Source organism: Maniola jurtina, chromosome 6 (assembly GCF_905333055.1).
Source record: "Maniola jurtina chromosome 6, ilManJurt1.1, whole genome shotgun sequence".
NCBI lineage: Eukaryota > Metazoa > Arthropoda > Insecta > Lepidoptera > Nymphalidae > Maniola > Maniola jurtina.
This window is the reverse complement of record NC_060034.1, coordinates 12895704-12921300: the sequence shown is the minus strand read 5'-3', so window position 1 is coordinate 12921300 and position 25597 is coordinate 12895704. Positions and strand designations below refer to the sequence as shown.

General features: G+C 37.0%; 1 protein-coding gene across 3 annotated transcripts in view; it reads right to left on the bottom strand.

Moving 5' to 3' along the window:
* LOC123865880 (tyrosine-protein phosphatase Lar-like) overlaps positions 1-25597 on the bottom strand; it is a 106568-nt gene that overhangs the window by 2491 nt on the left and 78480 nt on the right. For all 3 annotated transcript variants that reach the window (XM_045907081.1, XM_045907082.1, XM_045907083.1), the window contains exons 3-7: positions 20027-20253; positions 7184-7312; positions 5135-5228; positions 1523-1650; positions 676-844 (exon numbers count right to left, since the gene is read on the bottom strand). In XM_045907081.1, coding sequence (XP_045763037.1) covers positions 676-844; positions 1523-1650; positions 5135-5228; positions 7184-7312; positions 20027-20253 — 747 coding nt within the window. The remainder of the gene's footprint in view (positions 1-675; positions 845-1522; positions 1651-5134; positions 5229-7183; positions 7313-20026; positions 20254-25597) is intronic.

The window sequence follows — 25597 nt, the reverse complement described above, 5'->3', positions numbered from 1 at the left end:
TTCATTCCGTCTTGGGATTTAAAAGTACTTTTCTCCTTTATCTTACGGAGGTCGTTTATCAAGGGAATTGGGAGCCCCCTAATAGATAGTGCTGTCATGGTCTTTGGATATTGCATCTTTTATTAATGTATCATCCGGTAGGATAATGAGTTAGTAGATTTAAATATGCTTATCGTTGTTAAACTCATTATCATTTTTATCTAGAGTTAATATACAACTACTGAGTTTATTTTTAATCACTTTGTTTTATTATTTATTATTATTTAAATGTATTATAATACTGATCCCTAGAAGCGGAGTTGATAGCCGAATTTTCCTGGATTACAATCACGTTGGCAATTCGGGACAGATCCGTTTAGAAGAATGAAGTGTTCCAGAAATTCAAGAAAAACATTAATATTTAAGATTTTTCTTTAAACTCTGTAGTTTAGCCAAGTGGAAGAATATTGGAATCAGAACAATTGCGAATACATCTGTGATTGCATTGAAGTTGCTATTTGCTTCGGGTATGAGGTAGAAATCTCTAAAGCGCACTTTAACTTTGCTCAGACTTAAGTTTAAGTTAAAACGAGACAGATTTGTGCCAGCGGTATAGCGCTGTCTCGTTTTAACAGTGTTTTAAGTCTGAGCAAAGTCAAAGTGCGCTCTATAGATCTCAGCCTGTTGAAAACTCACCATTAAGCACATGTACCACGATGCTTTTGGACTGAGCGTTGCTCGGGTTACACTGGTAAGTCCCTGAGTCAGATGGTCTTGCTTGCTGAATGAGGAGGAAGGATGTGGTAGTTTCCCCCTTTTCAGTCACCACTGACACGCCACCCCTTGGCGAGTCGTAACTTATTATCTGATATACAAAAACAAAAACAGGTTAGGAAGGTCACTCGAACAGTGAAGATATGATTTTAGCACCTTGTATGAATTCTTGACGTATTCATATTAAAACAGGGAGTGTTCAAAGTGATCGCAACGTCGTTGAAATAGGGATACCTGGTAGGTAATCTTTTACCCCTGGTTAAGCCAGTGTTTTATGAAACAAGCTGTTCCCTTCCAGGAGCGGATGAACGAATTATTTAAGAACTGGACGTATTAGCAGTTCTTTTAGTGCTGCAATGTTCATGGGCGGTGGTAATTACTTACTTAACATCAGGTAAACCGCGTACAATTCTTATAAAGCATAGAAAGGTAAGAAAAGATTAATATAATATGGGGTCTCCATATAATTCTTTTTTGTTAAACTTAAATCACGCTCAAATTCTATTGCAAGAAAATAACTAACAATGTTATAAATTGACAATAATTTCAAGAAATAGGCAAATATAACAAACTAGATGAAGCATGGATTAAGTTTCTTTCAAATCTCGTGGAAAATCATTGATATTCTGGGACAAAATATTCTATTTCCGTCTCCAGGACACCAGCCATCTCATCAAGCCAATCAAGATTAGTTCTGCGGTTGACTCGTGAAAACATAACAAACAGACAGACAAACTGAGAGTTACTTTTTCATAATCATGGTACTGACCGCATCATTATGATTCCAAAATATGTACGCCGGTGGTTCAGGCGAGTACAGCACTACGCATGTCAGGTTGATGGTGCTACCCCGGTCGATGTACAGATCCGGACCTCCTATTATTTCTGTCGTTGGTTCTGTAACAAAAAGAAATGTATAAATAAAGTATGAAGTAGTTTCCACGCCTACTGCCTAGGTGCTGTATTGAATAACAATCGAAGTAATGAAAAATTTATACGATGCGATAACTTGTAAGTAAGTGCATTCAGCAGTCAATATTAATGGTAAGTTCGCTAAGTATTCGAAGCCTCAATAGTATGAAGCCTCAATAGCTCAACGGTTATAGGAGTGGACTGAAATCCGAAAGGTCGACGGTTCAAACCCCACCCGTTGCACTATTGTCGTACCCACTCCTAGCACAAGCTTTACGCTTAGTTGGAGGGGAAAAGGGAATGTTAGTCATGATTCAAATGGCTAATATTCTTTAAAAAAAAAAGTTTAGAACTGTTATACCACAGTAAATAAAGCTTAGTTTGAATTGACCAGAAAGACGTTTGGCTCTTTTCTCTCCCACTCATATGGCGATGAGATGGCAATCAGATACGACCGGAGAAAGATCAGGTAAGGTCTTACCATGCTTTTCGAGACTCAAAATAAGAACTTATTCCTTAAGATTATTTTACACCAAATTAACACAGTGCGATATTGCGCTTTGCCATAAACCTGCATGCTACAGTAATTTTAAAAATATGGCAAGATTGGTTGAACTCATAATATTCCAATTATATAGCACCATGCTTTCTCATTAAACTGGCGCATGCTGCTTAATTCCGCGACATTATTTTCCATTTGTAGCATGTCGCATTGTCGATTGTTGTTGCTCTGGCGTAAAACAGCCTTTACAAGTTATGCTGTATTGTTGCATCAGAAAATTTATTAAAAACTGTAATTTTCCATAAACAACTACTATAATATAGCTGTAATAAATTCATAGTGTCTGCGAGCGACACGTAATAACAAAAAATGTAAAAAGCTGTCTCTGTATTCTGAAAGAAATTAATTTTGTCGCGAAGACGTTTTTTACAATTCTCCCGGGTTGTCGGCCCGGAGTTTTATTGCTTGATAATAAACGGGGCGATAAACATCGTTAATGTCGGCCATGTTTTTACATCGAGATATTAATTTATAAGATTGAACCAAGATGGTGGCATTTTTTGGAACGATGTCGCAGATTTCGACAGGCTTTTAAAAGATTCTGAATAAGTATAAAAAATACTAGGCAATGACCGCGACTTCTTTCACGTGGATTTGGTTTTTGAAACTCCCATGAGAACTCTGATTATATTATCTGGGATAAAAAGTACCACTATATGTATAAGTCTCCAAGATGCAAGCTGTCTCTATAACTCTGTACCAAACACATAATGCCCGCAACTTTTTGCACGTGAATTTAGGTTTTTAAAAATCCAAGTACAAGTAGCAAAAAAGTAAATCCATTATTGCGATTTTATTTGACGACTAGCTGTGCCCGCGACTTCGTTCGCGTGGAATCAGCGCGCTTTATATAGCCACGGACGCTCAGGCGCGAGGCGTGTAGTACGTACTCTGTACGTTAAAAATGTTCGCCGTGATTCTTTAAATTGACATAACTTTTTTATTCATGAACCGATTGACATGAAAGAAACACTAAATGTTAAGTGAAGCTTACTACAATATATTAGTGAAAACCGTATCTAAATCGAATAAGCCGTTTCTGATATTAGCGTGCACAAACACACAGACAAACAGACAAACATCGATATAATAACAACCCCTGCTACTTTTTTTTATATATTTCCATTGTACAGACACCACTTTTCTACAATTTTATTATATGTATAGATAAAGTGTCGATTCAAGCGGGCAAGAGGTACCTACCTACTTATTTCAGTTTAACTAACCTTTTCAAAAGATATAAATAAAATTACTATATTACATCATGTAGCTTCCGATAGTAAATATGGCTGTAAGAACTGCCTAATATTCGTGACACAAAAAACGAACTGTAGGTATATCCATCCATACTAATATTATAAATGCGAAAGTGTGTCTGTCTGTCTGTCTGTCTGTTTGTCTGCTACGTTTTCACGGCCCAACCGCTGAACCGATTCTAATTAAATTTGGCACAGACTTAAGGTGCATCCCGGGGAAGGACATAGACTACTTTTTATCCCAGAAAATCGAAGAGTTCCTACAGGATTTTTAAAAACCGAAATCCACGCTGGCGAAGCTGCGGGTTTAATTATACAATACTAGAGGATTAAATTTTTAGTAAGTAAATAAAAGTTTAGTATGCATAATTCGTCGTATCTTTTCTTAGGCAAAGAAGACGTGCTGTCACAACGCTGACCCTCCCTCCTAAAATGTCTTGAAACGTGAAGAACTAATTAAATTCGTCTCACTTTAGCATGCGAAAGAACGGCACAAATGTTGGAGAGGGGCTTATGTTTCGTGCGTGCCATTAATATGCCGCACATAATTAACGAACTTGTTCAAACGTAAACATTTTAGTATCCGCTAACTTGTGGGCGCCCGTGACTCATACTTGGCGAAACTTTTTAACGAAATTCAACGTTGAATGTTGGTTTATGATACTTCAATGTTCTTTGTGAAAAGTTCTTTGTGAAACCGGTAATTATTATGTTATAAAGTCGAAAATCGGAAGTACCTTCTTATTATAATTTCATTTTTATTAACTTCCGCACTAATTTTATGGGAATACAATCAATCACATCAATATCTATAAGAAGAAAACTGACTCACTCACTGACTGTCTTATAGAAACTGAAATTTTGTAAAAAGGCACCCTTTATAATGTAGACAAGAGCACTATACTACGCGATATAGAATGAAGAGGATTTATTTATATTTTCATCAAGTAAAACCGTGGGCGGTCAATATCATATTAATATGGTATCAGATAGTAATATAATAGGAATGTTATTATAATAATTTATTAAAATTGATAAACAAAACATTATTAGGTATCTAAAGTTAGCTGTACGCTAACATGAAACTATGTGTAATTAATTTTAAATCACGTTAGTGTTTACATAATTAATTACTGAATCCCCTGATTATTATTATTATAATAACTATCCATCAGCTACCTACTATGTGTATAACGTTTCCCAAATGCGAAACGATTGATTACCGAAAACTCCTAACAGAACGTGAATAAGGTTGCCAGTACGTACGTTGCCAGTTGCTACAAAAGGAACCTATGCAGTGTGGATGCATCAATAAATTAACCAAAAATACACACAAATATAGTAAGTATAGGTTATTGAAGTATTGATAGGTCCATGAGGTCATTATAACAAACTAGCTGATGCCAGCGACTTCAACCGCGTGGATTTAGATTTTTAAATAGCCACGGGGACTTTTTAATTATCTGTAATAATGATAATGATAATGTAATTTCAGATAAATGTAACCTATGGCACTCTCTAAGTCTTTAACTGTGCCCAAACAAATATTTACGTCGATCCGTTGACGTTTTGACGTTTGATGAAAAGTCGCTCATTTGACTAGTTGACTACTAGTCAAATGAGCGACTGTACCTATTCTTAGTTTACTTACCAACGACGTTTAAATGTATAAAATGGCTCATATGTGGGGTCGTTGATATCTGGCACTCGTAGATACCAGAATCTCTGTGCTGGGGATATTTTATCTGAAACAAAAATATAGATTAGTTAAACTTGACTAGGCCCCTACTGCAGTGATGCAAAACAAGTAGTCCAATCTAAAGTTGCAACATGACGGTTTGCGCAGGTCATAGACTAAAGCTTCGACTACACGCTCCGTCTTACCTGAGACCTTACCTACACAAGTCAGTTTGCGCAGTTAAGTGCATACGTGTGGACGCCGTACCGGTCAGTTCGAAAAACTGATTAGTCTGTGCAGTGCTTGGTCTCAGCCGGAGCCTAGGATTAGATACACCAGCCCGGCTGAGATCTGTTTTTGTACAAAGTGCAGTCCTTGTTCTGATTAGACTTCTTGTTTTGCACGCTCTTTACTCTTTAAAATGCCACTCACATTCCCGCGACCAGGTTGCGTGACGACATCCAAAAAGTGGCTGGCATTTATTGGATGGCAAAAAGCACTACTTTATGGAATAATTTTGAAGGATTATAATGATATAATTTTATTTCAAATAATTCACGCATATATGCACGTACGCATTCAAGCTCGCGCACACACACAGTCACTCTCTCTCTCTCTCTCTCACACACACACACACACACACACACACACACACACTACTCACACACACGCTGACGTAATAACAACACTCTCGTAGTCACGTAAAAAAGCACAAGCTCATAATTTATTTCTTTTCATTCAGAACAATAATATCTAACTCAATTTTCCAGTCTGCTGAATAAACATCGAGCTGAATTCTTGCCGTTTTTAATATCGTTTCGTTATTATTTTTAATAAGTCGTTCGCCTTAACAACATACTCGTAAAGCTAAGCACACAATACGTTTTTATTCAAAACTCTTTTATTAGCCTCATTATTTTGCAGACATTTTTAGGTCGAAGCCTTGCGGGCATGTTAAAAAAACCTCGCCCCAGATACTAGCTTTATCTGCCAACTTGTGCTTGGTAGCCAATTAACTCGATACACGATGAATGACATGTCAAATGCAGCGATTAGCCGTTAGTAAAAATTTAAAAATTGAATATGACAGGCGATTAAAATTACGTTTCAGCTACCGATTAAATTTGAACCCAATAAAAGACAAAGAGGGTTTCACGAGTCACTATTAATCCATACTGATATTATAAATGCAAAAGTGTGTCTGTCTGCTAGCTTTTCAAGGCTCGCCCGTAATCCGTATATCTAACCAATTATGTATGTATGCAAAGTTTAAGTACGGTACTTTTAGTCCAGGAATATATTTTTATAGCGGTGTATGGTATTAACTAAGTATATTATTATTATTTATTCAAAACAAAACGCGTAGTGTGCGCTCGGCCTTACCAAATAAAGACTTAAAGGTAAAGTGGTTATAAAAGCTTTATAGACTGTATTCTTTGTTCTTACAGCACATTAACTTTATGAATATTGCTAATGTTGAAAGGAACAGGTTTCATCTGTTACTTATTTTATAGCTCACTTATGAACGAGTCTAAACTAAAGCTTCCAATACACACAACGCGCGCCGTAAACGTGGCTAAAGCGGGTCCTAGAATACAAGGAACCGAACAATTTTGTTGTTGTAAATGTTGTGTTCACTTGTAAATAGCGACAACATTTAGCAATTAAGTTTAGACTTAGTACTATTTTTAATGTATAAGTAGCTGTAAATGAACCTAATCAATTAAAAAAAAACCGAAACCGTAAGAAAACGCTTTAATAACAATTAGAAGCGCGCGTTGGGGCTGCGTTTTTAACGTCTCTTCGCCAGTCACTTCATACAATCTCTTAACGGACTTCAAAGAAAGAGGAGGAGGAGACTCAGTCGAGTAGGTATGACGATTGTATTCGTTAGACAATGGGTTTCTGGTGGGTCTGACGATGGGTTATAATATGATAGGTTTTAGAATTGAGTGATGAACCTATCATAGTATGACTGCTGTCAAGTTCTCCATCAGTCAATCCATAGCATAAGTGACTCACCTGTAAAGTCCAGTCTTCTGAATGAGGAAGGTGTATGGCTCGAAACCGCTGGTCGCTGGTGTAGGTGTACCGCCCCACAGTTAGCAAATGGATGTCTCTGTGCCGCACCCATGATACTTGCATATTTAACTGTAACAAAATATCTGGGGTTATTGATGAAGAAAGCTTAGAGTCACACAACGGCCGATGGAGAAACCTATGCTTGGAGTTTTTTACGTGTTCAAATCAGAAATGAGGAGAACCAGATGTACCTAACCGTCATAGCTTAATGGGTTGCGAAGCTGAAGTGGCAATGCGAAATAGCCTTAAGCGGTCAAACTTATAACACACTCTTTTTGCTTGGGGGCTTAAAAACTAGTAGGTATCATTTCTTCAATCTTATAGGAAACTAGCGACCCGCCCCGGCTTCGCAAGGGTGGACATTTATTTTTTCTATTTTCCGGGATAAAATATAGCCTATACGGATTCGGAAGAATCCCTCTAAGTAATGGTAAAAGAAATTTTAAAATCGGTCCAGTAGTTTTTGAGCCTATTCAATACAAACATACAAAAATACAAAGGTTTCCTCTTTATAATATTAGTATAGATTAAAAAGAACAAAAAGAAAATGACTATGGTCTTCGTCTAAAAAGTATTCATTTATTTGACAGAAGAAAACGCAAACTTCTGTGCTCAGAACTCTTGACCGTTGGCAGTAAGAGAACTCAAAACTTGTCGTCAATAAAGTAACAAAATCCATTTCTAATTTTGGGAATGCAGGGAAGAAAGCGTTTTAAATTTATTATCTACGAATTAGATACTTATTTGAAAGCAAGCATCGATAACAACAATTTTCTTTTGAACTTTATCATTCAGCGATCATCTTAACGGTCCTTGAGACGTAAAACTCAAGGATTTACGGATATTTGAATTCCTTTATGGTGTCTTAACTTTAAACAAGATTCTAAGCTAAGGATTAACAATGGTTTTTGCAAAACAATGGGGTATTTACTTCAATTAAGACAGTTGATCAAAAGTTTTATGAGGTATCTGCCGGTGTTTCTAATTCTAAATCTTTGATGAATAATTACTTGATGAGCTTATGAAGTACGGACGCCAAAAACTATCCGTAGTATTATCAGTGACCTTTAACAGTCCACAGCTGGACTAAAGGTCTCTCCTAACGGAAGGGTTTGCCCATTATATGCCCGATTCTCCGTTGTATTCTCTTCTCCCGTTATATTCTCCTCATACGACACCCTCGGGAAGAGGCGGAATGGAGGGAACCATGTCTATTTTGGTCTGCCGTCACCACACGCCACCTTTAGTATCTATTAGGTCAACCATAGTAATTAGGAGTATATTTGTAATTTAGGCGATTTATATGTTAACAATATCTGAATACAAGTATACGACTAGTCGTTGACGTATACCAGATTCAACCTTTGATATATTACATTATTTAGTAATAAGCTATCCAATGCGGTACAAATGTAAACTAAAAATTTATAACAAGTGAAAGTTACAGTAACTAGAAAAGAGCTAATAACTTTCAAACGGCTGAACTGATTTTCTTGGATTATAGCTAAGAACACTCTCGACCAAGCCACCTTGCAAACAAAAAAACTAAATTAAAATCGGTTAATTAGTTTAGGAGCTACGATACCACAGACAGATACACACAGATACACACGTCAAACTTATAAACACCCCTCTTTTTGGGTAAGGGGTTAAAAATCCATTAGAATAATGCAGTTGAAGTCAAAGAACCACACGTAGCGCCGGTCACCGCAAACAGTCCCCGTTTCCAGGTGCTCCCGGCGAAGCTTAATTAAATTAGCCCGTAACTAGGTTACGACCTCAAACATGCGCGTGGTATTGAATAAAAATCTATACCTACTTCTGAACTAGATAAATTAATCATTTATAGCATTACTAGCTGGTGCCCGCGACTTCATTCCCGTGGATATATGTTTTTAAGAATCCCGTGGGAAACTCATTGATTTTCTGGGATAAAAATAACTCTATGTGTTAATACAGGGTATCATCTATCTTCATTTCAAATTTCAGTTTGTCCAATAGTTTTTCGTGAAAGAGTAACAAACATCCATTCATCCATCCATACATACAAACTTTCGCGTTTAAGTATAATATTAGTAGAATTACACTGATATTATAAAGGTGAAAGTTTGTGTGTGTGTGTGTGTGTGTGTGTGGGTATGAGTGTGGGTGGTGTGTGTGTGCCTGTGTGCGTGCGCGTGTGCTCTTTCACGCAAAATTTACTGGGCGGATTTTGGAATGGAGATAGATTATAGCCCAGATTAACACAGTCTACTTTTATCCCGTAAAAATCTGTGGTTCCCATGGTTCCCATGAGATGTTTTAAACATATATCTACCGGATGAAGTCGCGGGCATCATTTAGTATTTCATAAATGGAAATGAGATTTACCATAATCCAAAGAAGACAATGCCGCCCTTATATCAACGAGTTACCTCTTCTATCGCCGTATATTGAATTTTTAGACCTCTATTCACTTTTAACTTGAGTAGCAGGAAACACAAACGTCGGAAGATATTCCAAATCTTACTTATACAGTTCAACATATCAGAAACTAAATACAAAAACCGGCCAAGTGCGAGTCAGACTCGCGCACTGAGGGTTCCGTACTCGGGTATTTTTTCCAACATTTTACATAAAAATAAATAAAAATCTGTTTTAGAATGTATACATAAAGCCCTTTCATAGGATACCCCACTTGGTATAATTATCTTACTTTGATAATTGAAACACATTTTAATTTTTTTTAAATGATGTAACCAAAAATTTGCGGTTTTCAGATTTATTCCTATACTTGTGCTATAAGACCTACCTACCTGCCAAATTTCATGACTCTAGGTCAACGGGAAGTACCCTATAGGTTTCTTGACAGACAGACAGACAGACAACAAGTGATTCTATAAGAGTTCCGTTTTTCCTTTTGAGGTACGGAACCCTAAAATCCCTAAGCAAAAACCTTTCTTGCAAGTAGATTGGATGTCGATTGTCGACCACATAAAGATACCAACGTTCTCAGTTTCCAGCTGTTCTATGTAGCTAAGAACCACCTCAATTAAATCCACCGAATCATTAAACCCCATTCAAATTGATATACCGTTTTGGAGCGATATGAGTATAACACACGACATGGAAAATATAAAATCGCAATTGAATTTCACAGATTTTTTTCTTTCTCAAACACTCCCCAAATTCCGTGTATCTACTACCCAAAATCATGCAGAGACTCTGCATGTCTTACAACTTTACAACGAAATTGTAATACGAGAAAAAAAATTCATTTAGAAAACTATAAATAAATATATAAAACTGGCTTATGCCTGCAACTTTGTCCGCGTGGATTAAACAAATTTCAAACCCCTATTTTCCCCCGTTAGGGATTGAATTTTCAAAAATCCTTTTTAGTGGATGTCTACGTCATAATAGCTATCTGCCTGCCCAATTTCAGCCCGATCCGTCCAGTAGTTTGAGCTGTGCGTTGATACATCAATCAGTCAGATATTCATTTTATTTTAGAAGAAAAGACCTGTCTCAATCACTAATTAACTCATCAAAGCCGAGCCCAAACCCTTGGGACCTTGAAAGCTGTACAGAGGTTCTCTTTGTAACGTAAACAAGGAATTGGACCGGATTTTTCAAAATTCCTACAGAATTGAAGATGCAGGTGGTGGTTAGTCGAGCTTATAAGATGTACCTAATGCACTAACTAATACCACAAATAGTTCCTAGGTGCTAGCATTGAAATTTAATTAAATTTCTGTCGGAAGTAGGTCACGACCTGGATAGTGCGCGTGCTATGGAATAAAAATCCCAACTTTTGCAGGCGTTAGTTGAACTTGATAGATCGGTAGATTGTGCTTTTATTTTTCAATTATTTTATCTTCAATCATAACTGTCCAATAATCCAAATAAAACCAAGTGTAAATTAAAAATTTATAACACCCCCGACAAGTGAAGGCTACAGTAACTAGAAAAGAGCTGATAACTTGCAAACGGCTGCACCGGTTTTCTTGAATTATAGCTAAGAACACTTTCGGTCAAGCCACCTTTCAAACTAAAAAAAATTAAATTAAATCGGTTCATTAGTTTAGAAGCTACGATGCCACAGACAGATACACAGATACTACGTCAAACTTATAACGCCCCTCTTTTTAGGTCGGAGGTTAAAAATAAATGAAAATAAACTAAGACACTATAAATTAGTGGCCCGCTTCGCACGCGTAGCACTGTCATCTATGTGGCTTCTAGTGGAAGCATTCATGTGACAAAGTTTTAGCAAATACCCTTCTTTTTATATAGGTATTATAAGCCGGAAAAGCAAAGAGTTCTTTGAAAGAGAGAAATCGGGCGAAGCTGCGGGCATCATTCAGTTTATTATAATGCACTAACACGAATTACCTACTTATAATTATTCACATCTCGCCAAACTGCAATAGCAGTTTGTTGGCGAGTGTTCGCTCATAAAGTACACACTGACTGATTCATCAACGCCCTGCCCAATCCTCTGGACCTAGAAAGCCGAAATTTTGCACTGAGAGCCCATTTATGATGTAGACAAGGAATAAGGCTGAATTTTCCGATACTCCCACGACGGTGGCGAAGCCGCGGGCGGTTGCTCCAACAAGTTGAATGCAAAGTTACAAGGTCGTAGTTATACTAATGACTTGCACTCATTATACAAGTCAACACTTTCATAAATGTAGAGCACATTAAAATGATATCACAGATCGTTCTAAGGCGTGAGAGTGGTGTGAGCGTGACCCAGTTCCAAGGGGTCGGTAGTTAGTAAGTACCTACTACGAACTAGGAGTACCAGCAAAAAAAAATACTAATGCGAAAGCATGCGAAAGTGTGTCTGGCTATCTATTTGTTACCCTTTCTCACCTTTCCCCTGCACCGATCTTGCCAAAAGATTAAGTCCGAAAGTGTAGGTATGTCTGTCTGCTGCTATCTTTTCATGGCCCATCCATTTAACCAAAGACGTCTGATAGGTTCAAAGATAGCTTGCATCCCATGTTTGAACATAGACTACTTTTTGTCCCGGAAAATCAAAAAGGTCCCACGGGATTTTTGAAAAACCTAATAACCTAATAAAAGACCTACGTAATGGGCATCATCTATTTGTTACGGAAATAGCTTACATCCCAGAGATAGATAAAAGCAAGTTTTTATCACCGAGAATCATAAAGCTCCCACGGGATTTTTAAAACCTAAAAAAGCTTATAAACTTAAGGATGAATAAGCTTACACTGGATGCACTTCCAGTGGATAGTTATTGCATCAATTAATTAATACGGAATTTTTAAATATCTAATTAATGCAGATAAAATCGCACTCAAGCTTCATCTAGTGTTGCTTGTTTATTTTGAATTAGCTACGAAAATAAACGTTACGAGCTTGTGGACATTTCTGTATAAAAATCTAAACTAACGAGTCTTTTAGCTGAACCTGTTAAAGCGATAGACTCTTCATGAAACTGTATTAAGATCTTCTACATAGCATTATACTCGAAATTGCTATTTGCTTTTAGCGCCATATTGCGCTGAAGCTCTACCTACTTAATAGAGCTGCTAATTTTGATATCGTTATTATTTCTAATTGATTCGTTAGTTAGGCTAATTAGAAGTTTAAAATTCAATAATATGCCAGCATGGACAAAATTAACTTATTAATTTAATTGCTATGGACTAATTATTATGAAGGACCTACCTACCTACTTATACCATCTACCTACTGAAATACGATAATAATTTTAATTGCTCAGTATTTTTTCCAATTATCTGTTAAATAAGTAGGTATATCAATAGGTTAATAAATAACAGGTATTCCTTAAGCTTCTATATATTCTTTAACTTTATACACATACGCTTATTGATATTATAGACACATCAAGTAAAATATGATTGGATTTTAGACCAATATGACAAGGTAGCTGATCCACTCTGGTTTCTCTCAGGTGAAATTTCTTAATAACCTTTCTTGTGAATTGTGATTCTAGGGACAAAGTACCTACTTACAAGCGAGATTGTGAATGGACATCAAAATTATGTTATAAAGGCACTATAACGCATGGATTTTCGATAGTTGATTAGGCGGAAAAAATTATGTTGATTATGATTTATAATCTAGCTATGTCTAACCGTCAAATGATGAATCTGTGAGAAACGAAACACAAAGCGTGCATCAATTATTTATCTCACAAAAACCTTAAACTTCAGAATAGAATTAATGTAAGTAAACACTTTTATTATAATACTATGATAACGTTCCTTTATTAAAACAGTTCCAAATGTGCAAAGGAGACTCGAAAATGTGCCTGGTATTAAATTAAAATGTAAACTTATTAGTCTGTTACCCACACTTGCACTTGGACAAAACATTATACCTACGTTCTGTGACCTACGCCATATGCATAGAATGCAAGCGGTAATAAGCTGTGAACATGTTGGTTTTAGTACACAATGTAATTTCTAATAGGCACTAGTTATATAAAGTAGCTACCCATAGACTTAGGAGTAGATTTTATGGAATTCAGACCAAAGTCTACATTTTCTGGTCTTTATTTTACAAGAACGTTTGAATTGCTGATAAATATTGTTAAGGTTCCGTACCCGAGGTGCCAATAACGGGACCCCTATTACTAAGACTCCACAGTCCATCTGTATGTCTGTCCATTCATCCGTCTGTCTGTCTGTCTGTCTGTCAGCCGGCTGTATCTCGTGAACTGTAATAGGTAGAGAGTTGAAATTTTTACCATATGTGTTTTTCTGTTGCCGCTATAACAAATAAATAAATAAAAATTTTAAAATCACCGCCATGAAAGTTAAAAGAATTTAAGTATTATTTCTTTTACGATAATTTGGAACCCTTCGTATGTGAGTCAGACTCATACTTGACTATTTTTTTTAAGTGTGTCAAAACGATACACGAACGAACCTAGACACACAGACAAATAGACAAAAAAAAAAACTTTTTTAAATACCCAGAATCTAGATAGGTACTTAAGAGGAACTGCGTTTTTTTCTAGATCGATCCTGTCTGTGTTTTGCGTAATAAACAAACTTTTACAATTTTAGTATACAAATGCATGTAAAAGACACTATCAAATTCAATTGAAACAGCTCTATTTGGGTGCAGTCCAAAATTTATGTAACTACCTATTCGTTATTTGAAAGGCATTACATATTTAACCTTCGCCTTAATAACTTTTTACTGTAACTACTAAGAGAAAAATACCCATAAAGGTGTAAGTAAAGTGCGCACAAACGATTACCACAAAATAGTGGCCTGGTTCTAGTCCAACAGCCTGATTCAATTAACTTCGGAACTGGGTTACGGCCTCAAACATGCGTGCGGTATTGAATAAAAACAGAACTTACGATCTCATTATTTTTTTGTTAATAGCGGTAGAAGGTAGAAGGTGCTACGTGGTGTTACAAACTGTAATGTTATCCACAACGATCGTGAAGGCCGTTTCACGTCAGAGCAAAACAGTGCGACACTGAGCCATGCCACATGGACGCATTTTTTTAAAACTATATAGGCATGCGTTTGACTAAACCAAATAGTAGGTAACGATGCAGGCTAATGTGAAGCGCACCTGCCTAGAAGATGCTTATTCACTATTCGTTTGAAGGTCCCAATATACAGCTTCTAAACATAAGCGTTTGCTCGTTTCTAAACTTATGAGTGTGAGCTGTATGTGAATTTATTGTGACTTAGTTGCAAAACTCAATAAATATAGATTTTTTTAACCCCCGACCCAAAAAAAGGGGTGTTATAAGTTTGACGTGTGTATCTGTGTATCTGTCTGTAGCATCGTAGCTCCTAAACGAATGAACCAATTTTAATTTAGTTTTTTTTGTTTGAAAGGTGGCTTGATTGAGAGTGTTCTTAGCTATTATCCAAGAAAATCGGTTCAGCCGTTTGAAAGTTATCAGTTCATTTCTAGTTATTACTGAAACCTTCACTTGTCGGGGGTGTTATAAATTTTTAATTTACCCTTGTAATTTAGTTTTTTTTTTGTTTGAAAGGTGGCTTGATCGAGAGTGTTTTTATCTTTAATCGAAGAAAATCGGTTCAGCCGTTTGAAAGTCATCAGCTCTTTTCCAGTTTTCTTATAGAAGTTTTTGTGTCGGGGTTTTTTTTAAATATTGAGTTATTCATAATGTATACTTTCATATTCCTACAAAAATTTAAATTATTTATGATTTATTATCATATTGTATCACGAGTCATCAACTAGCTTGAATAAACAGGCATTAGATATACTTCGTAGTCAAAAGGTAATGATAATGAAATCCGCCATTCCGGTAATTACACGTATCTTGAACAATATCAAAATACCAATTATTGCTTTCTTCGGAATATAATTAAATTAACGTAACACAATCTTTCTTCTAAGATTTTCAGGAATAGATTTCCATGAGTATTTTTGGAAGTGAAGCCAAAATGTTCTTGTGTATCATGAAAATGAATTAAGTACTTGAATGTAGATTATTATAACCCATTCAAGATCATTTTGGGGGTGTAATTTTTTTGCAAATATTCGTTTATGTGTTCTTTTATAATAATCTACTTATTTATGTACATTTTTTATTTTGGTCTGTGTAGTTGTTCAATCGCTAAATAAGAACTTGAATACTTCGATTCATCTTAGATTGAATATTAAAATTAATTTAAATTTTTAATAAGATTTAAGAATTTTAAAAGTACCTCAAGAGGTTTTGTAAAATGAAGACTATACAAGTCTAGACCATTTATCAATTTGTTGTATAAACTCAGTATGAATACTGCTTGAATAATATTATAATTTATAATGTTATGTTGAGATTAATGCTTCCTAATATCATTAGATTTGAGTTTGTCTCTCATTTATCATCTTCATTCAGACCTTTTCAAGGATGACTTCTGAGAAATTGTACAGTGCGCAACTCATTACGCGAACATTTAACCAAATTATTTCTATAATAACATGGATAGATTTTAGTAATCCCGTTCCATTGCAGGGAGCTTCTTGTCTTTCGCTTTCTTTTGCGGCCGCTTTATATCTCAAAATTAATCACTGTAGATGCTGCAATGTTGCCAGGTACCTACTGCTCTGATAATATCAAAACCGTTGTAGAGATCTGCTGGAGATAATGACGTAAAACTGCTAAGTACGGAAATCCTTTTTAACCCCCGACCCAAAAAGAGGGGTGTTATAAGTTTGACGTGTGTATCTGTGTGTCTGTGTATCTGTGTATCTGTCTGTGGCATCGTAGCTCCTAAACTAATGAACCGATTTTAATTTAGTTTTTCTTGTTTGAAAGGTGGCTTGATCGAGAGTGTTCTTAGCTATAATCCAAGAAAATCGGTTCAGCCGTTTGAAAGTTATCAGCTCTTTTCTAGTTACTGTAACCTTCACTTGTCGGGGGTGTTATAAATTTTTAATTTACACTTGTTAGAGACCTAATGTTCAACAGTGGACGTCAAGACATGAAATCTCATTTGAATATCAAAATGGACTTAATATTTAAACCCTTTAATTTTATTATTACTAGACTAAGACTCGGCTGTAATTTATCTTCTTCATTCAGAGCTTTTCATTGCTTCTAATGAGGATTATATGAGAGTCATTGTTAGGTTTCACAAAAGCGGATTTTACTTTGAAATCACAATCATATTCTATCTTAAACTATCATCATTAATTTTCATCTGGTGTTAAGCGTTTAATTTCATTCTGAGACGGTTGATTAATGTTACCTATGATTGTAAATATCAGCGGGCAGCAAGAGCTCAGAGTTTCTCCATGTGATCAAATCAGAAACGGAGAGATCCAGAGAACCAGAATAACCGGCAAACCTCAATGGGTTGCGAAGCTGAAGTGCCAATGGGCAGGGCGCATAGTTTGAAGAACCGATAAACGTTGGGGCCTCAAGGTGTTGGAGTGGCGACCTCGCACCCGATAATTCCCCTTGGCACCTCACTAGGTTTTGGTAGATAGACCAAATCAGACGAGTCACAGGTAGCCACTTTAACCAGACGGTATAAGATCGTAGCTTGTGAAACTCCGTACAAGTAACTTGTGTTCAACGTCGGTTCGTATCGGTATCTCGGAATCGATTTACAACGATGACAATCATTGTAAAGAAATTAAATCCGACTTTATTTTTTAACCGATTGCAAGTCTGATTGCCTTGACTTGCCTTTGACTACGACTCTCACAAAAGATAGCAAGGTGATGAAGGGATTCGACAGCTTATTATACCCAAACCAGAATATCGGTTGTTACACACATTGTATTAGAATGATAAATCGCTCGGCAGTACCTGTTTCACAGTAGATCTGGAATGGGGTGCTCCTTGACCCATCTGTTAACCAAATGAAACGTACTTTTTATCAATCATGATATTAACGAACATACCGCGAATGGTTTGCCAAACAAAACCAGTTCAAAACTACTCTTTATTATAAACAACCCATCGCTGACTCATTACTGACCACGGATCCTTTCATAATGAGAAGTACTTGGCCGTAGTCCACCACGCTGACCAAGTGCGGATTGGCGGACTTCACAGACCATTGAGAACAAGGATAACCCACAGGCATACAGGTTTCCTCAAGATGTTTTCCTTCATCGTTAAGGCAAGTGATATTTAATTGCTTAAAAAGCACATAACTCTGAAAAGTTTGAGGTCCGGATCGATCCCTAATCTTGTTTTAATAATCACAACTAACTCGTCGCAGCCAAAGCATTCCATTAGATTAGTCGTGAAATTATAAATTTCATAATTGACCTCACAGAATACGAGTAGAAACCTATTAAGGTCAAAACACACTGAACCAGCAAGATTTTCATAATATGAAAGAAATTTAAAGTGTTTTAAAAATATCACATCAAAACACTTTAGGAGAGCACTTGCATTAAAATAAAACACCCATTACACCACCGACATCAACGCGAGAGAAAGAAAATGTGAAGCGTTTAGATTACGCAAATATCCTGACTCGTAATACTTACCTATTTGAAATTCACATCTCTATGAAAAATGGTAAACATTAAAGAACATAGAAAGATTTTTTATTCAAATAAACTTTACACGTGCTTTTGATTCGTTAAATTAATCTAGGCTGGTTCGGATACCTTGCGTAGTTATGTTTTAGGATATCAAAAATAAAAGTAGTTTTTTATGCCCTAATCCCCATATATTCAAATCTGTTCAAGCATTCAGAAGTATCATGGAACAAAGAAACTTGCATACATAAATGAACCATGAAAACATTACACTCCTTTTTTGAGGCAGTTGTGTAAAAATGCATTAATAACCTCATTACGTAATATGTTGAAGAAAGGACGTTACTTTGCAGTCAGTGAATAATATTAAAACAGTCGTGTGGACGGTTGCCATCTCGTTATATAGAAGTGTTATATACAAGATGCGCCGGACGCATCACGGCTTAATGAGACTTTTATTTATAAAGTTTCCCCCACAATAGCGACTTTAAAGTTGCATTGTGCTATTGTTGCCTTTCATTTTAAAACGAGGATTTTGTGGTACACCGCTATGTAAATTGGACGTTAGCTCCGCAATAAGAGGGACTCGTTAGTGTGAACGTGTGCACTTGCCTTTTCTATTTGGGTATGCGCTACCTATTTTTGAAACGTGAATTCATGATACACTCTCGTAATCTTTCCATAGCGAGCTTTATATCACGTTGCAGTTTTATATTTAACTAGACGATGCCCACGATTACGTCCGCGTGTAATTGGATTTTTTCAAAATCCCTTGGGAACTCTTTAATTTTCATAGATAAAAAGTACCCTATATGCTAATCCAGGCTATTATCTATATCCATTCCAATTTTCAGCCAAATCCGTCAAGTAGTTTTTGCGTGAAGGAGTAACAAACACACACACACACACATATACATATACATAAACTTTCGCCTTTATTATATTAGCACTAGCACAGTTTTACGATATACTCGTAAAACTGCGACATTAGTGTGATCGTAGGTGTTAAGTTCTGTTGGGGATTTGTTCTAATAATGGTAGTAGTTATTCGGTTGCATTCCAAACAATACTTTAGTTTTTACGGTTCCATATCTCTAGAGAAAAAGGAACCCTTTTAGGATCTCTTCGTTGTCTGTTTGTCTGTCAAGGGAATTAAAACCTAGAATACATCCCGTTGACCTAAAATCATGTTTAGCAGGTAGCATTGCCATATAGCACAGGAAAAGGGATAAATCTGAAAACCGAGAATTTGTGGTTAGTGAGCCACGATGGTCAAGTGTGGATTGGCAGACTTCACACACCTTTGAGAACATTATGGAGAAATCTCAGGTATTCAGATTTCTTCACAATGTTTTTATATTCTAGCTAGCTAGAGTATGCCCGCGACTTCGTCCGCGTGGATTGAGGTTTTTAAAGATCCCGTGGGAACTGTTTGATTTTCCGGGATAAAAAGCCTATGTCAATTACAGGGACGCAAGCTACCTCGGTACCAAATTTCATACAAATCGGTTAAGCGGATGGGTTTTTAGGAATCCCGTGGGAACTCTTTGATTTTCCGGGATAAAAAGTAGCCTATGTCCGTCCCCGGGATATAAGCTAACCCTGTACCATATTTCGTCAGAATCGGTTAAACTGTTGGGCCGTGAAAAGACAGACAGACAGACAGATAGACAGACACATTTTCGCATTTATAATATTAGTATGGATAAATTTTTACAAGTAAGTACGTTAATCGTCAAACGGAACTATCGTCTGACGAAAATATCTTCGTACAAAATGTTCCACAAAATATTCTGAAATCGTTTACCTACCGTTTTATTTCCTAAGTTTTTGACTCGGCAATTCAAGTAGGCGGTCTTGCCAAGCAGCGCGGTGACATTCTTGGAGGCCGCCAAGTCGAAGTAGGGTCCAGTGCGAGGGGTGGGGCGGGGGACGTCGATCGCCACCCCTGGCCGAATCACGTTCTCCGCCGCTGGTGGTGAAGTCGCCGAGGTATTCGACGGCATACCCTTGCCGAGTTCGCGTTGCGCTGATGATACTGTGGGCAATAGAAATATTTTTGTTACTTACAATAGCTTTTACCAGATTTCTACCATTCAACGGAATTTAAAATCAACCCGGGTTGTCTAAATAATTTTAAACTAAGCACGAATTTTATACGTTACTGTGCTACTAGCTTATGCCCGTGACTTCGTCCGCGTGGACTACACAAACAAACCTCTGTTTTACCCCTTTAGGTATTTACTTCCTATAATAGGTATAATCCTTTCTTAGCGGATGTCTATATAATAACTATCTTCATGCCTTTCAGCCCAATCAGTCAAGTAGTTTGAGCTGTGCGTTGATAGTGCAGTCAATCACTGAGTTAGCTTTTCCTTTTATACAGGTTGTTTGGTAATTAGTATATAATGACGACACGTACCCATGCTACTTTGATCTGATAAACACAATGCTGAAGTAAAATGACGAAATAGAATTATAAAAATTTCCATACACAATTCTAATTTTTTTATGACCAAGTTTTCATGGCCCTAATGTGCCCCAACTCACTGTGATCGTTGGCCTCGGCCTATCTAAAGATGGCCAACGATCTCAGTGAGTTAGGGCACGTTAGAGTCATGAAAACTTTGTAATTTTTTTTTTTAATTTTGTATGGGTATAATTTTATTTCGTCATTGTTCTTCAGCATTGTGTTTATCAGATCAAAGTAGCATGGGTACGTGTCGTCATTATATAGGTACTAATTACCAAACACCCTGTATACACACGATATAAATGTAATATAAACGTAAGATAATATCTATAGTAGGTAGGCAGGTATAATGGCATTGACTCATAATGGCTCGACGAGTAGTAGGTACTTACATATATCAACTCGGCACTCATGCTATAAGTTTCTGGATACATTGTTCAAAGTTTTTGTTTAATTTCCTGTTGTCAACCCGTATTGTTAGCAGCAATAGCTAACAAAGTAAATAATTAACCGCAGCTTTAGCCCAACGTGAATGCCTGTGTGGTTAGTTCATTGTTGTAAAGTTGTGTAACATGGTCCGGAGCTGAACACGGTGCGCTAGTTTAGTGGCCATAAATCACTGACAATTTAGTAATTGCCCCGAATTTAGGTGATGACTATGTAGCTCATTTACCCTTTATAGTGTACAAAGCGAGTCGTGTGAATGTAGGCATCATTTTACGATATATACCTACATATGTTTTTGGGTCATGCCTGTCGTAGAGGCGATAGCCGTTGGAGCTGGAAAGTCCTTGAGTGGAGACCGTATCCGTATAAGCAAGCGTAGTGTGGGACGCCCTCCAGCACGATGGACTGACGATATAAAGCGGCTGGCGGGAAGTGGCTGGATGAGGAAGGCTGAGGACCGGGTGTGGTGGCGCTCTTTTGGGAAGGCCTATGTCTAACAGTGGACGTTCACAGGCTGATGATGATGATGATGATACTTTTTAGCCAACTATAGCTTGAATGACATCGTTCGAGAGTGGCGGCCCTTAAGTAGAGCTGGACGGGGCCACGTATGTCGTAGGAAGGATGTGAACGCTGGAGGAGAGTTGGAATTATCGCATATTACGCCGTTTTCTTTCACCGCGAAAACATCGTGAGGAAACTTGTATCCCTGAGAGTTCCCCATAATGTTTTCAAAGGTGTCGTGAGAAGTCTGCCAATTCGCACTTTGACAGCGTCGTGAACTGTGGCCAGAGTCAGGCCCTTCTCATTCTTAGAGGAGACCCGTGCTCAGTAGTGCGCCAGCGATGGGTTGATGAATATAATGATTGATGGTGAAGTTGATAAAATAAAAGAATCCATGGCGCCACTTCACACCATCTGAGAACGTTGTGTCAAGTTTTCAATATTGACTCTTTAAATACCGTTGTTCGGTATTACGGTTCTGACATCCTGAATTTTGAAATGCAATAATCTACGCTGAGCTCTCGTTCGGACGCCCGAGCCGCCCCTGAGCGTCTCGATGGAAGCTTAAGCTGCTAATAAATAATAATCCGCCCCTTCAATTGCAGCTGAAAACAAGCGATCGTTCGGGGAATAGCTGCTAATTGGTCTACATATGATAACAGTTTATGGAAACTACTAGCTGATGCCTGCGACATCGAACACATGGATTTAGGTTTTTCAAAATCCCCTGGGATTGATTTTCCGGAATAAAAGTAGCTTTTGTCACTCTCCAGCAGGGCTATTCTGTATCTTTGAAAGTTTTCGTTAGACATTGAGTGCAGTTAGAAATCCATGAAATTTAGGTCACGTGTTTTTCTATTCCGTATCGAATGCGTGGCTAACTAATTACGAGTATCTAACACTTGGCAGTTGGCCAACATTAACATAGTAGCGTATTTTATCGACTTTATATGGCCAAATTAAATATCTCTGCCTGACAGGTAGCGTAGTAGAAATGTAAGACTTTTTAAATTGTTCGACTTCGACTAGTTTTTAATTATTATCTATGGACATTTGACATTGACATTACATTTATTTATTTATTTTATTTTATTTATTATTATTGACATTAAAAAATATACAAAGAGTTTTTGTTACATCAGTTTGAACTTTGACTTGAATTTAAACGGTTTTGTGTTTTGCATAGATTAGTGTTTTGTAGTACCTAACTTTGAATTATGACTATTGAATGACTATAGAATTACAGTATTCTTGAATGCTTTTATTGTGTACCTACCTAATTATTCCTTCAGCACACAATTTGAACGAAATCATGAAGCATATTTTGTCTATTTCGATGCCTCCAAAATGAAAAGTCTCTGTGCGCAAATTCGAACTCTTGCGATGGGTCGATAGAGGAGGTGAGGCCCGAGTTCCTCTAACACCTGCTGGTAGCCAGCCTTGCTCAAACGAAAGTTCGCAATGAACTCTGTTTCTGGCAGCTCCATTGGGTTATACATATCGCGCAGCCTGCGCCTGTGGACCCGTAGCGCCGTTTGTTGGCGCTGCTCTTCAGCATGCCCCATCAATACGGCACGAGCCATATTTTTTTTTTAATTATTATCTACAACATTAACATAACCACAAAATATAGTACCTACTTGCTTACAAAATAACAATAATTTAACTCCGACGAACCAACCTTACTTTATACTAGCTGATGCCCGCAGCTTCGCCCGCGTGGATTTAGGATCTGAAATCCCGTGGGAACTTTTGTATTCCCCGGGATGTAACGTGTTTCTGTACCACGTAAAAACATTTAAATTTATAACCGACAGTTTCTAAATCCCATCAGTAGTGATGGTGAGGTCCTCTGCAGCATCAGGATTGAGGCGTTGGAATCCAATTTTTTTATGAAACAATGTCACAAAGTTCCTCTTTCGATTAAAAAAAAAATTACTCAAATCGGTTCAGAAATCTCGGAGATTTCGGTGTACATAAGTGAAAAACACAACTCCCTTTTTGAAAGTCGGTTAACAAAGTAGCCTATGTTACACTCTGGTCAATCCTCTACTTGTCTGTGAAAATCCCGTCAAAATCGGTTCAACCGATCCAAAGATTAGCCTTTTCAAACAGACAGACAGACAGACAGACAAAAATTTTAAAAACGTGTTATTCAGTGTTGGTATCGTTCAAATAACTATATGAGCTTAATATGAGGTAGTTATTTCGAAATTACAGACAGACACTCCAATTTTATTTATTAGTATAGATTATTATACTTACCTTTTTACAACTAATAGGTAAGTACCTAGGTACTAGGTATCAATTTTTTACTATAATATATTTTTCTGAAAAACCGAGCGGAATTCAGCCGATTTGTAATTAATAAAAATCCTTCGAAATTGAAACATCTCTACATTCGTTGAGATTGCTAAAAAATTATTACCTCTATAAAACGGACGGATTATAGTGGCGAGTCGCAAAACACTGGTCCCGACTAGTTGTTAAAACGATTGTAGCCACCTAATAAAGTTTCTAATTACAAACTGTCATTTTTGCTTAGTGAATAGAGTTTTAAAAACTATCGATACGAAAACATACGTGAAAAAGCATTTCCGGTTTCTATTCCATCCCATTAATGGCTATGATCGAGAGTCATTGTCTATGACGTCATCTTGGTTAAAAACTGACGTTAGCGAATAGAAAATTTGAGTTTGACATTTAATTATTAGAAATTTTCACGAAATTAGTGTGCCACTGAGATACAGCATAACCCTGCAGGTCTTCAACTATACTTATCGGTTGGTACGTTGCGGCATGATTTACGGACAAACCAACAAACCAATAAACCATTCAAACTACACTGGCCAAGTGTGGATTGGCAGACTTCACTAACCTTTGAGAACATTATGGGGAACTCTCATGCAGTTTTCTTCACAATAATTTCCTTCACCTTTAAAGCTTTGAACGCACTTCATTCGGAAAAGTTTGAAGTAGGTACCTACGACCTAAAAAATAATAACTAGTTTCTTTAAGGAAAATATGCTACTTTACGAAATCGAGGGCATCATACAGTTAACTTATTATTTAAAGACAGAATCATCCCTTAGATTTCCCTTGGATTCATTTCCTATTATAATTTTATAACGTTACTAATAATTTAAAAATCTCTTTGTGAATATTTAAATAAACGAAAGGTATTTCTAATAAACTCATAAAAATTAACCTTCGCAAGCTACTTTAGACCGTCAATCTCGTACTTAAACGTTAAAATGGAGTAACAAGTGATATTTAACATTAGCCTGTGGGCGAATGGGTACAGTATAAATTGTATGGCTGCTCTGTTTTAGGGCCCGTCCAAACATAATATTTGTTTTGCCAGAGCCGCTTCTACGAGCTTTTAACCCACGCATTAGGGTATATTCAGACATGAACGCCCACTGACTCGCGTTGTGATGTATATTTGAAAGCGTTTATGAATTATAAATAAGAAATGGCGCGGTGGCGTGCATTAAGCTTCTGCAAATAGGTAACTCAAGTATGTACGTAATTTTAATTTGCCCTTACCCCTGAGACCTAAGGTCTAATTGCACGATAGGTTAAAGTTACTTTACTTGATTATTGTCAAACTTTGACCACTAATAAAAAAGCAAAGTGAGTTGCAGAAGTCAATATTCATACTGTTAAAGCGGCGGAGTAACGAAGCGTAGTAGGTCCCTTGTGATACATCGTCATCGGTGGGATGGAACTTCGTGAGGTTTTTAGTCGGTAGGAGTCCGACATAACCACTGTGCTCCCCCGTGGCCAGTGGTATCCATTACGGATTTTCCTCACGATAAAAAAAGGCCGGGCTCACATGGTCACGTGACTCGAGACGTATTTAAGTGTACCTAAGGCAGCTCCAAATCCTCTTTAATGTCATAAGAGGGAGATAATATAAGAAGCAAGTAAGAGGGAGCGAGAGAGTAAGAGTTTA